At 44.4% G+C, this 12,887-nt stretch overlaps 1 protein-coding gene and 1 pseudogene across 1 annotated transcript; both read right to left on the bottom strand.

Annotated features, from left to right (window-relative positions):
- Positions 1-504: 504 nt before the first annotated feature.
- LOC115381268 (uncharacterized) lies at positions 505-5,039 on the bottom strand. Its single transcript, XM_030082555.1, has 3 exons — positions 4,467-5,039; positions 3,810-4,406; positions 505-2,001 (listed from the first exon to the last, which is right to left on the bottom strand). The coding sequence occupies exons 1-3, from the start codon at positions 5,037-5,039 to the stop codon at positions 505-507; spliced, it is 2,667 nt and encodes an 888-aa protein (XP_029938415.1).
- A 1,953-nt stretch (positions 5,040-6,992) lies between these two features.
- Positions 6,993-10,316, bottom strand: LOC115381267 (importin subunit alpha-5-like; annotated as a pseudogene).
- Between the last annotated feature and the right edge of the window lie 2,571 nt (positions 10,317-12,887).

Raw genomic sequence — 12,887 nt, 5'->3', positions numbered from 1 at the left:
CTCACCCTCACACTCACACTCACCCTCACCCTCACCCTCACCCTCACCCTCACACTCACACTCACACTCACACTCAACCATTAATTCGCACAGAACAGAGGAGACATGGCATGGCACTGAGCATCTTAGGGAAAACGCCACCAGTGGGGCCCCCCACACCAAGGGAAGTCGAGGGTCAATTAAAACTGGGGCTCCAGCGCCCGACCCCCGACCCCGACAGACCATGGGAACTCGCACACCAAAGTGTGGAGCCCCCAGGCCAGCCAGGACCAGAGTACCCGGGCACAGTAACCCCAGCATTGGACCAGCACCAACTCCCGGTGTGAAGGACCCCCCTGAGGAAACACTGGAATTAAACAGCTAAAACATAATAAAATATGACACAAAATTAAAATAAGATAATAAGATAGGATTATAAAGTAAAAAAGTAAAACAAGTTGAATGTGCATAATAAAATAGAATAAAATTACATAAATAAGAATGTAATAAGAGGACTATAAAAGGTCAGTTAAAAGCCTGATTAAAAAGGTGTGTTTTCAACCTCCCTTTAAAAATATCAACGGTCTCTGCGGTCCTGAGGTTCTCTGGCAGGCTGTTCCACAGGCGGGGGCCATAATGGCCAAAAGCCGCCTCACCATGAGTCTTGGTTCTGGCTTTAGGAACACACAATAAGGCACTGCCAGAGGACCTCAGGGCCCGCGAGGGTCGATAGGGTAAAAACAGATCAGCTAAATAAGAAGGCGCAAGGCCGTTAAGACATTTAAAAACTAATAAGAGAACCTTAAAATCGATCCTGAAGCGGACAGGGAGCCAATGCAGCGACTGTAAAACCGGTGTAATGTGGGCCCGCCCCCTGGTCCTCGTCAGCACGCGAGCGGCTGAGTTTTGTAATAGCTGTAAGTTTGAAATATTCTTTTTGGGAAGACCAGAGAGCAAGGCATTACAGTAGTCTAATCTACAGGAGATAAAAGCATGCATTAGCACCTCTGTGCTGGCCTGAGAGAGAAACGGGCGGACTCTAGCTATGTTCTTAAGATGATAAAATCCAATCTTAGTTATGTTTTTTATGTGTGGAATAAAATTTAGCTCAGAGTCAAAAATCACGCCCAGGTTCTTAACTGATTGTGCTGGTTTAAAATCCCGTAATTTTGGTAAAATCTTCTCTCTCTGACCTTCAGGACCGATAACTAAAACCTCAGTCTTGTCCTGGTTGAGCTGTAGGAAATTCACTGCCATCCATGACTTGATGTCTGAAATACAGTTAAAAAGGGTTTCTATTGGCCCTGAGTCATCAGGAGACACGGCGATGTACAGCTGAGTGTCGTCAGCGTAACTATGGAAACTGATGCCGTGTCTCCTGATGACGTCCCCAAGTGGAAGCATGTAGAGATTAAAAAGTATAGGACCTAAAATTGAACCTTGGGGAACCCCACACCTAATTTCATGGGTTCCTGAGGAACAAGTATCCAAACTTACATAAAAACATCGATCTGTGAGATAAGAACTGAACCAGTTAAGAACAGTACCAGAGAGGCCCACCAGGTGACTCAGTCTATTTATTAAAATGTGGTGGTCTACTGTATCAAATGCAGCACTCAGGTCCAGTAGAACCATCACTGTGAGCTTTTTATTATCTAAATTCCACCTGATATCATTTAAAATCTTTAAAAGGGCCGTCTCGGTACTGTGGTTCACTCTAAAACCAGACTGATGTCTTTCTAAAATGTTATTAATCATTAAAAAGTCATTGACTTGGTTAAAAACCAGTCTTTCTAAAACTTTACTTAAAAATGGTAAGTTGGATACTGGTCTGTAGTTATTAAAAACATCGGGGTCTAAATTGCTCTTCTTCAGAAGGGGCTTCACCACCGCCGTTTTAAAGGCAGTGGGGAAGACACCCGTCTGAAGAGAGCTGTTCATGATATTTAAAATCTGTTCCTCAAGGAATCCATAAAGTGATTTGAAAAGTGGTGTGGGGATGGGATCTAAAAGGCAGGTTGTTGATTTTACTTGGGAGAAAACTCGACCAAGAGTCCTCGCATCAACCAGGTCAAAACTGTCCAGTGTTTCCTCAGGCATGGACAACGGTTCAGCTGTGTTCACTGATAAAACCTGTTGGGGTAAAAGACTAGACCTGATGTCCATGATTTTAGTTCTGAAGTGGTCTGCAAAGTCTTCACAGAGAGCGTCTGTTGGCTCCTTAAAAGCTTTATTAAAATTAGTGCCAGTTAAAATGTTGAAGGTGGAGAAGAGGAACCGGGGGTTGTCTTTATTGTCTGAAATAAGTTTAGAGAAGTGGGAAGTTCGGGCCTGTTTAACTGCATTATTGTAAATTTTGAGTTGTTGACGTAGAATCTGGTGATGTACAGTCAACTTGGATTTTCTCCACCTTCTTTCAGCACTCCTGCAGTTTCTTTTCAGTTTGATGACTATATCATTTCTCCTCCACGGGGGTTTGGAATGGCCCTTGATTGTTTTAGTTAAAAGTGGAGCGACTGAATCCAGACTGGACTTCAGTTTACTGTTAAAATCGTCAACAATAAAATCACAAGATGCAGGTAAAATCACTGCAGGAGTGCTCTGTAAAATCTCTATAAAATCTGCAGCCACTTCAGAAGTAAGGTAGCGTCTCCTCACTGTTCTCACCGGGGCTTCCTGCTGGTTAAAACTGGTGATGTTAAAAAACACACAGTAGTGGTCAGACACAGCCAGGTCAACAACAGAGGACACACTGATGGACAGACCGTGGGTTATAACCAGGTCCAGGGTGTGTCCTCTGTTGTGAGTTGGCTGTGCGACATGCTGTTTAAAATCTAAACAGTTTAAAAGGTTTAAGAATTCTCTGGACATAGAGTCCGAGTTGTCATCAAGGTGTAAGTTAAAATCACCAGTTATTAAAATTCTACTATATTTAGAATGAATTATTGTTAAAAGTTCTGAAAATTCACAAATAAAAAGACTAGAGTATTGAGGGGGTCTGTATACTGTTAAACACAGGATCTGGGGACTGCTAAAAATAAAGGCGTGGTGCTCAAAGGATGTAAAACTGTTAAAAGCTACTGCACACGCACTAAATGAAGTTTTTAAAATGGAAGCAGTCCCTCCACCCCTCTTACCCTGTCTGGTTGAAAATAAAAAGCTAAAACTCGGTGGGGAAGCCTCAGTGAGGATAACAGGTGCATCGGTGCCAAGCCATGTCTCAGTTAAAAGCAGACTGTCCAAGTTATTATCTAAAATAAGATCATTAATAATAAAGGATTTGTTTAAAAGAGAGTGCACATTCAGCAGGGCCATGTTAATGGTGGTGGGCGGACTGGATGTGCGCTCTCGGTGAAGTTTCACTGTTAAAAGAGTCTTTTTGTGTTTAAGAACAGTCCGGGGGATGTGGTGTCTGCACGAGGTGATAACTGGGATGCTGTGGATGGTGTGTGGTGTGTCCGGGGGCAGTGGAGGTGTGTGAGGGGTGTGTGTGGCGTGTGGTGGATGGGGGGGGGGCTTGCAGGTAGTCAGTCAGTGGGGGATGTGTGGACTGTGTGCTGAATGTTACCTGCTAAAATGGAGCTGCCCAGCGTGCTCGGGTGAAGTCCGTCCTGATGATAAAAAGCTGGGCGGTTCCAGAAAAGGTTAAAATTATCAATGAAATAAAAGTTGGAGGCTGTGCAGGAGCGCTGAAGCCAGGTGTTTAAGCCGAGCAGTCTGGAGAAGCGTTCAGCGCCCCTGCAGAAGGTCGGCAAAGGTCCAGAGATAAAAACCGACCTTCCACAGCTCTCCAACAGGTTAAAAAGGTCCTTAAAATCCTGCTTGGTGACCTCCGACTGCCGCCGGGCCGTGTCGTTAGTCCCGACGTGGACGATGACCCGGCGGACAGTGGAGGGGAGGGACTGCAGGAGCTCCGGGAGATCGTGTAGGATCGTGGGGACAGTAGCACCAGGAATACACCGCGTGATGGCGTTAAAAAAGCGAATATTCCTGATGCTACTGTCCCCAACCAGGAGTGTCGTGGGGGAAAAGAGGGGACGGGGCGGGGGCGGCTGTGGGGCGACGTCGTGGGTGTCCGGGGCGGCGGTGTCAGCGCCCAGGGCTGGGGAGCGCTCCGCCGGTACAGCGACGCCGCCGGCAGCAACCTCGCTGCCGGAGCGGTGGTCCTGGCCCTGGTTCTGGCTCTCCCCGCGGTGGTGGCTCACGGAATGCCTCCTCACCGCCTCCCTAATCAGCCTCAGGCGGGCAGCGGAGGCCGCGGTCCGGGGCGATCGCCGCCGCTCCGGTACCGGCGGGGAGCGGCCCGGCTCCCTGGCCGCGGCGGGGACATCCTTCTCCGGGACAGCGGCGGGGAGCTCCTTCTCTGAGGCCGAAGTGGAGTTGGCCCGGGCCGCGGCGGAGTGATCCGTGGCCGCGGCGGGGAGCTCCTTCTCCGAGGCCGAGGTGGAGGTGGAGTTGGCCCGGGCCGCGGCGGAGTGATCCGTGGCCGGGGCGGGGAGCTCCTTCTCCGAGGCCGAGGAGGAGTGGGCCGCGGTGGAGGGAGCCGTTTCCGGGGCCGGGGTGTAGCGATCCAGGGCCGTGGCGGAGCGACGGCAGTGCTTGGCGGTGTTTGGTGGCGTGGCTTCCGGGGTGTCGTGGCGGCGAGCGGCGGACCCGCCAGAGGACGCGGGAGCAGCAGCGGCCGCAGCAGGCCGCGGACCCTCACCACCCGCCGGGCTGTCATATTGCGCCAGGGCGTGGAAGCGGTTCGAGAGGGGCAGTGGAGGCAAAGCCGCGGTGGACTTAGGCTTGTGGCCCCGCACCACCACCTCCGCCCAGGAGCGCTGATGGTCCGGTGTTGAGCAGGAGGGAGCCCAGGGAGCTGGAGCGGTGGTGGTCATGAAGGACGTGATGATCATGGATTGCCCTTCGGCCAGCGTCCGGGCCTGCTCCAGCAGATCGTCTTTTTCCCTGAGCTCCTCCGACAGCCGGCGGATGTCCTCCCTCAGGTCGGAGACGATCCTGTCCGCCTTCACGACCAGGGGGTGCAGGCGGGGTCCGCGGTGCAACGCTGCGGCCATGTTGGGCTGGCGGCACGGCCTCGCACACCGGTACCCACGGGCACACGCCTCAGTCCCTGGTGCCCGGGTTCACTACCGGTGTAACCGTGCCGCCGTCTTGCCGCCTCACCGCTCCTACCGGCTCGCCACTCGTGAGCCGCCGCTCCGCCTCGGATCCAAGCGTCAGTGCTGCTGCGCGCTCTCTCAGTGCTGCTGCGCGCTCTCCATGAATGGGAGTCAATGGACGGTCCCCACAAGGATAGAAATACAAGACTGAGCGTGTGTGTGTGTGTGTGTGTGTGTGTGTGTGTGTGTGTGTGTGTGTGTGTGTGTGTGTGTGTGTGTGTGTGTGTGTGTGTGTGTGTGTTCTCGTATTTCTATCCTTGTTGGGGCCAAATGTCCCACAAGGATAGCAAAACGTGAAACGACGTGCCTTGTGGGGACCTTTTTCCGGTCCTAAGTAGGAGAAACAGTGTTTTCTTGACCATGTTGTTGTTACTGAAAAAAGTAAAAGTGCAAAAACATTTCTTTAGGGTTAGGCTTTGTTGTGGTGTGGGTTAGGGTTAGGGTAAGGGTCAGGGTTAGGGGCTAGACATGAATGGGAGTCAATGGACGGTCCCCACAAGGATAGAAATACAAGACTGTGTGTGTGTGTGTGTGTGTGTGTGTGTGTGTGTGTGTGTGTGTGTGTGTTTTAATTAATTGCAAGCTGTGCTGTGCTACAGCAGTGCATCATGAACTGAATCCATACATCATTCTTTCCCTACAGGACTCACAGCTTTTATTTGAACTCTCATATTTCCTCATTGGTCAGGTTCATAAAGCAAGCCAATGATGGCTCCTTTTTCATTTTGCTTGATTTACTTTTGGCTATGCTTTCACAAGGTTAGTCTCCAGTTGATCAGAAAGTTGTCGGATTAACAATTACTGTTGTGGTAATCACAGGAAGTCCACAGATGGACTTGAAGACTTAGAACTGTGTATACATTTTTTAAAGCCACACATCAGAAGTAATATATCACCTGAATCCAGAGATGCAACAATAATGTGATCATTCAGAGACCATCTGCATACTGGTCAAGAAAATCAGCTTCAGGATAGTTTTCAGCACTTTTTTTCTCCGTGCCTCTTCAGTCTCAGGGCAGCTTCCCCACCGACAGTTGTCCTGCAGCTTGCACCTTGGGGGGCGTGAAGGGGCGACTGCCTCGCCCCCTCAGTCAAAATACAGTATTTCATTTTTTTAAAAATTACGTTTTCAGTCTATTATGTGCCTAAAAAACAACAGCAAACTCCGCTGGCTTGGTCAAATCAATATGAAGTGTTGTGCTATTCAAAATTCAAAAAAAGAAGAGACTCCAGCTCTACTACAGGTGAGAGCTGGTTATTTTATCATTTGTTCTGTTACTATTTGTGCTTTTTTAGCAATGTGGTTAATGATCATACGTTGTTGGACATGTTCAATCAGCGCCTCTGATCTGTGGATTCTGTTTGTGTTGCTCCGTTACGTTTTCTCCACCTGTGCGTCCGTCCCTCCCCCACCCCACCCTCCGGTTTTCAGCTGAAGGGAAACCCCAGCTGGTTCAGGAAGATTTCTGCTGAAAATCATTTCTGATAAAATCCATTTTTCCACATCAGCGTTTCTGCTTTGCTTTGTGAAGTTCCTTTTTAAAAACGTCATCTAATTTTAGAAATGGCTTTCCAGCTTCTTGGGTGTGCCAGTAGAAGGCCTCCGATTAAAAACTATTCAAGAAAGTGTTGCTTGAGCCCGTACTGCCAGAAATTTAGCAATGAACAAATGTACATAGTTAAGATACAGTTCCAATTTAGATGCAGAAAAGAATCCCAAGGAATCTGTTAGCCAAGGAAATATTGCATTTGATCTACATTGTGCAAAAAGAAAATCAACTTGGGTTGATACCATATTAATTCAAGTTTATTTCATGATAGATTCAAATTTAAAGACAAGAACCAAGTTTAAAAGCGAAACATCTCCATTGCGTTATCAGCAACCTCAGACTGGACCTCATACTGCAAGAAAAATGAGATTTATGAAGTTTGACCTTCACAGGTAGCTTCGGATTTGTCAGTAGAGGTCTCCAAGAAATCAGACTCACTTCAGTGCATTTATCCAGGAGATAGCTTGCAGCTTTGCGCAACACCACATTCTCATGGTTCTGCAGCATCTCGATGTGGGCGAATCCGCCGAGCTCTTTGATCAGCCGACAGACTCCCTCAGTCTCTCCAGACTTCTCCGCTGCCTGAGGAGTCATGAACCACCTGCAATAAAATCCACTGATTTTGAACCAAACCAAGTGCTGCCAGGGAGCGACGTCCTCACCATGACGAGATTGTTGATGGTATCCAGAATGACCATGACGACTTTGGCATCTGGGACCTGCAGAAGACGGATGATGGCTTCCAGGGCTCCAATTCTGATCACAAAGATCATTTGATCCATTGTGCCCCGAATCGTGATGTTCTTCACCACCCACACAGCTTCTCTCTGACTCTTGAAATACCCCTGGTTTAAGAAAGAAAAGTGAAGTTGTGAGAACTCGCAGTTGAAGTCAGTGATTGAACCCAGTCAAGGTGGTGTGAACGATGGGATTTGTAACATGTTCAAAGAAGTACTTCTGTAATTCGAAGAGATATCAAAATCAGAATGACAAACATCCATGCACTACTTAGAAGGGAACTCACAGATCTGAGCAGCTCAACCAGAGGAGCAAACAGGCCACAGTTGATCAGCTGCTGGATTTGCTTCGACGGTCCTGCAGCAATATTTGACAGAGCCCACGCCGCCTCTTTCTGCACGCTGGACTTCGAGTGCCTCAGCAACTTGGGCAAGACCTCCAAACACCCAGCGTCGATCACCACCTAGGTCTGCGCGTCAGAGCCAGTCATGATATTCCCAACTGTGTAGAGAGCTGGGATCTGGAGGTCAAAGGACAAGATTTCAATCAGATTCTGGTGTTTAAAATTCACTGCAACTATGGAAAGTGTACAGTCTTTGTTTCAAACTGTAAAGCAATTTCTCAAGTTCTGATCGATTCCATATACTAGCTTTAAATTCTCACCATGACATAGGTGTCCTCGTGGTTCAGGAGCTCCATGAGTCGAGGGATGATGCCAGTTCTCAATACAACCTCAATGCGGTTGTTCTCGCCGTCTGAGAGGTAGCAAAACGCCCAGCACACTTGTGACAAGATGTTTTTGTCACTCAGATGGAGAAACATGATCAGAGAGGGTAGCATCTGCAGGAAGAACATTCATATTACTGGTGCATCATTAAAGCAGCGTTAAATTGAGGGCATCATAAAGCGGGGATGAGTTTACCTGCTGGACTACAGACCCAGGGAGATATGGGTTCTTGCTTCGGCACAAGTTGGACAATGTCCAAGCCAGATTATGCAGGAAGTCAAGCTGTCGTTATAAAAAGTCATTCAACAGTGAATTTGGTTTCCAAGCTTCAATTTTACAGATGCTTAGAGAATTTTTGGTATGTCCCGACATGGCACAGTCTTTACTTTTGGAGACCGAAAGTAAATGGTGCAATCCTTGTAGTTTCTGGCACAAGTAGTTTTGTGTGAGACGAGATGAACGTATAGACCATGAGATACTCCATTACAATACCATTCCAAAACCCCAGCCAGGGCAGATTACTGCCCAAGTCTGGTTTTCAGTGTTATAAATGTCATTACCAGACAGGTCTAGCCTAATCTTACCACAATTCAGTAGCTCAAATAAGCAAGAATGTCCTACTACATGAGTGAATGTTTGGGTGCAATGCTATTCTAATCATTGCGTTAAGAACACTTGGCTGAAATTACAAGGACTCACTGGTGTGTCAGGTGAAATGCATGCCAGCAAAGCAGGGATGGCATTGCATGCAATCAGGACGTCTCGATACATAGGCCCATCACCTGTCGAACAGTTCAAACTGAATGTTATTGTTTCAGTGGGAGACCATGGTAAAGGTGTACTGCTGGACAAACCTTTGAAAAACAAGCATCTCTTCTCTCAACTGCATGAATTAATCTGAAAAGATTGCTAGTCAACAGTTTACCTGCAATATTCGAGACAGCCCAAACCGCCTGTTCACTGATGTGCAACATTGGCGAAGAGAGCAGTGAGATGAAGGCTGGCACGGCACCATGGTCCATCACCTGAGAAAGACATTTTTTTTCCTGAATGCAAGAGATTATAATGGTTTCTACTATAACTGAAATTACCACTGCTCGGTGCCGGCACATACATGAAGCCAATATATGAACATCTTTGCAGTTCATATTGAAACGGGTGACTAGTCCACATAGTTACATTTACCCGTTTTGTATGCCAAGACGTCCCAGAGGTAATGTTGGTAAGCACCCACACCGCCTCAAACTGCAGAGTTGGCTCATCATCCATTGAAAGGAAGGCCACAAAGCAGGACAGCAGGCCGGCATTTATGATCTCATTTATAGAAGAGTCACGCTCAGAGAGCAGCTTCCTGCAAGGAAAACAGTACAGAGCATTGATGGTGTCAGAGAGCAAGGCTGACTTAATTCTATGAAATTGTTTTTTCTTCCAAGTTGGTTTAAAAAAAAAAAAAAAAAAAGACTTATTTCGTTGTGCACAAGTCCATGGTGTAACTGGTGCTGGATTCTTTTTGTATCTAATAGACAAAAAAGTGAAGTTGTTCAATACTATTCACCAATGGCGTTGAGGAAAATAGGAAATCTTTTAACAGATTTGACTCAAAATTGTTGCAGTGTGTCAGATCATTACAGATCCTTTAGGAACAGAAGAGGGAATTAAAAAGCTATAAATACACTCAACCTGAAACTTGTAACCAATGAGAATAACTTGTATTGGCCCACCTTGCTGCCTGGCAGCCTCTGATCTGTGACGGGATGCTGTCGCTGTTCACATCCCTGACGATATCTTCGAGGGACGTGCAGGAAATCTGAAACGGCAGGCACGTTTTACAGACTCTTTCACCGAATAACCGAAGCCGTCCAGCATCTTCCTGACCTCACCTGCTCTTTGAAGGGGCTGTCTTCAGAGAGGGCCTCTTTGTCCGACAGGGAAGACAGAGTTATAGTCCTCCTCTTCATAATATGTTCGTTCTTCTGATCTTTGCGCAACTTCACGCACATGGCTATCCGTTTTTCTCTCAGTTTCTACAAGTACGAAAGGAAAAATAAGTAAGAAGAAAAACATAATTTAATACATAAGGATTTCAATTTGAAGTGCACTTACTGCTGGATCTCCCAACTTGTTGAACCTGGAGAGCCGCGCCTCGGCACAGGCCATGGTGGACCGAGCAGGAGTCTCATCTCAGCCACACGATCCGGGAAGGTGCAAATAGAGCTGCCCTCAGTTGAGTCCAATTAACTTTAATTGCCCTCAATCCCCCCCCCCCCCCCCCCCCCCCGTTTTCTTTTCCTCCCACGTGCGCAGTTCAGGCAGTAGACAAACCCTCCAGTGCGGGTCAAAAAATTCACCATGTCTTTTACAGGTGTTAATAATAATAATAATAATAATAATAACACTTTATTTCCTAATTAACATAATAATAATAATATTAAGAAAAAGCGTGAGATCTTTTGAGCTTTCTGATTGAAGCTGTTTCTAAAAGAGGATTTCAACCAATCTGCCAGTTCATTTGTGATACATCCAGTGCACCCCATGTTCAGTCTGTAAGTTAAAAAATGTATTGAAAAACAATACGAACCTTGCCTTCAGCTGGGTCCCTAATTATACAATATCAAAAACATGCCAGGTTTCGAAAATCATATTAAAGCTGACTGGAGTGATTCACAGATTTACAATGACTGTCAAATGATAGGGATCAATTAAACTAAGAAGGTGGAAATACAAACTCTGCTTTCTGCTTCAACTATTTATGCAATCATCTGTGAATCCAATAGATGACGCTGTTTCGCTGAGGACAATTTTACACTATTCCCTGAATTTTGTATTTGTGTATAGCACTGAATATATGTTTTACTACAGACGAAATACTTTCGCTAATATGCAAGCTTAGAACTGTATGTGATTCTCTTTCAAGTGTGCTTGCAAAACGAAAAGGAGAAACATGAACCACACCCACCAGTTCAGTCAGCAGAGAAACAGAAAGAAAGAAAGAAAGAAAGAAAGAAAGAAATAAAGAAAGAAAGAAAAAGTGCTGATTCATATTATCTGAAAAAGCCCTTTCATTTGAGCCTTCTTTCTTTCTTTCTTTCTTTTTAGAAAGGACAATTACTGTAATTTTATTGATAATTACAGATGGACTGATCCAGAAATTTCTGCAGGTCTTGTTTTCAAATGTCACTTTATTGTTTGTTATTCTGCATCAGGGTCCCATAGGCTCATGCATTTGGATTCATTTGTGTGTATCATTGCAATTTATAAAGCGCTTCAATCTTTACCATAGGAAAAACAGTCAATGTTTCTTCAATACAATTATAACCTGAAAATAAACAATTAGGATTTTTTTAAACTCCTTGCATTTCTTTTAAACTACATAGCAAAATGTAATTTTTCATGAGGAGCATTTTTTAATGAAATTAAAAGTAATCAAATTAACAGAATTATGTGTTTAAAAATGACAAACCTCAAATAATTACACAAAAGTATTCATTTGGAACTAACACATCTTTTGTGTAGAACTGAAATTCAAAAAAGTCCTTAATATTTGAGGGAATAACCGTGATGTATAACCACGTGCAGCATTTCCTGTAGCATCTCATTTGTTAAATGAACACCAACATAATTCACATCACCTTACCACAAGTGTCTTGAATTCGTTAGAGGGCCTTTGGCCAGATTGTGAGGAGAAACTGCTGTAGATAAAACATTTTGGCCTCACTTCAAATTTATAACAAACTTTGAGATATAGAAAAACTAAAACCTTTATACGTTTGGCATTTTTCATTATTATTATTATTATTATTATTATTATTATTATTATTATTATTATTATTATTATTTATTGGTGTCAATTAATTTAAATGATTTAATCAGAGATCGGACTGTAATTAATTGTGATTAATCATATAATTTGTGAACTTGTAATCAAAACACAAAAACACCAATTAACCAAAAAGTTTATTCTGAATCTTTTAACGCAAGAGAAGCATTTAACAGGTTCACATCAAAAATACAAAAAGAGGGATTTCAACCACCCAATGTTCAAAGTTGAAATGCTCAAAGGAAGGACAGTCTATTTTTCTGTTATGGCCCAAAACAATAATTAAATAAATTAACTTAATATTATGAGTTTAAAGTAACAAAGTGCAACAAGAGTACCATCAGAGTTTTGCACATTTTTTGGAGGCAATTCCTAACCCTTATTCTATTATTATGTTATTATTATTATTATTGTTGTTGTTGTTGTTGTTGTTGTTGTTGTTGTTGTTGTTAGTAGTAGTAGTAGTAGTAGTAGTAGTAGTAGTAGTAGTAAGACGAGTCTTAGGTAGAACTCTGTTTCACTGTTTTTGGCTTTTCATTAATTGTATCATGAATTCATGCTACATTTTAGAAATAACAAAATTGTCCCTGCCTTAACTTCTTTCCTTCACACAAAAGCACAAAATTGTAATTTCATTAAAAAAAACTATCAATACAGAGAAGAGCTGTTAATGGAAACCTTGCACTTCAGCATTTTTTGGAAATGATTCAAAATATGACATGCCCCTGGTGATTACAAATGTTACTTTAAAGTCCATGGAAAGCAGAAATAAATGTGTGTTATGAGTTTGTCACACTGCATAAACATGTGCCATTAACCACTGAGCCAAATTTGAATGATTAAAAAAATTGCTAAGTATATAAAATAAAGTCTCAAAATCATGGAAAAACAAGCACTTCTCTCTGCTGTGA

Source organism: Salarias fasciatus, chromosome 23 (assembly GCF_902148845.1).
Source record: "Salarias fasciatus chromosome 23, fSalaFa1.1, whole genome shotgun sequence".
Classification (NCBI taxonomy): Eukaryota; Metazoa; Chordata; class Actinopteri; order Blenniiformes; family Blenniidae; genus Salarias; species Salarias fasciatus.
The sequence above is the reverse complement of the archived record's forward strand: the minus strand, read 5'-3'. Positions and strand labels throughout refer to the sequence as shown.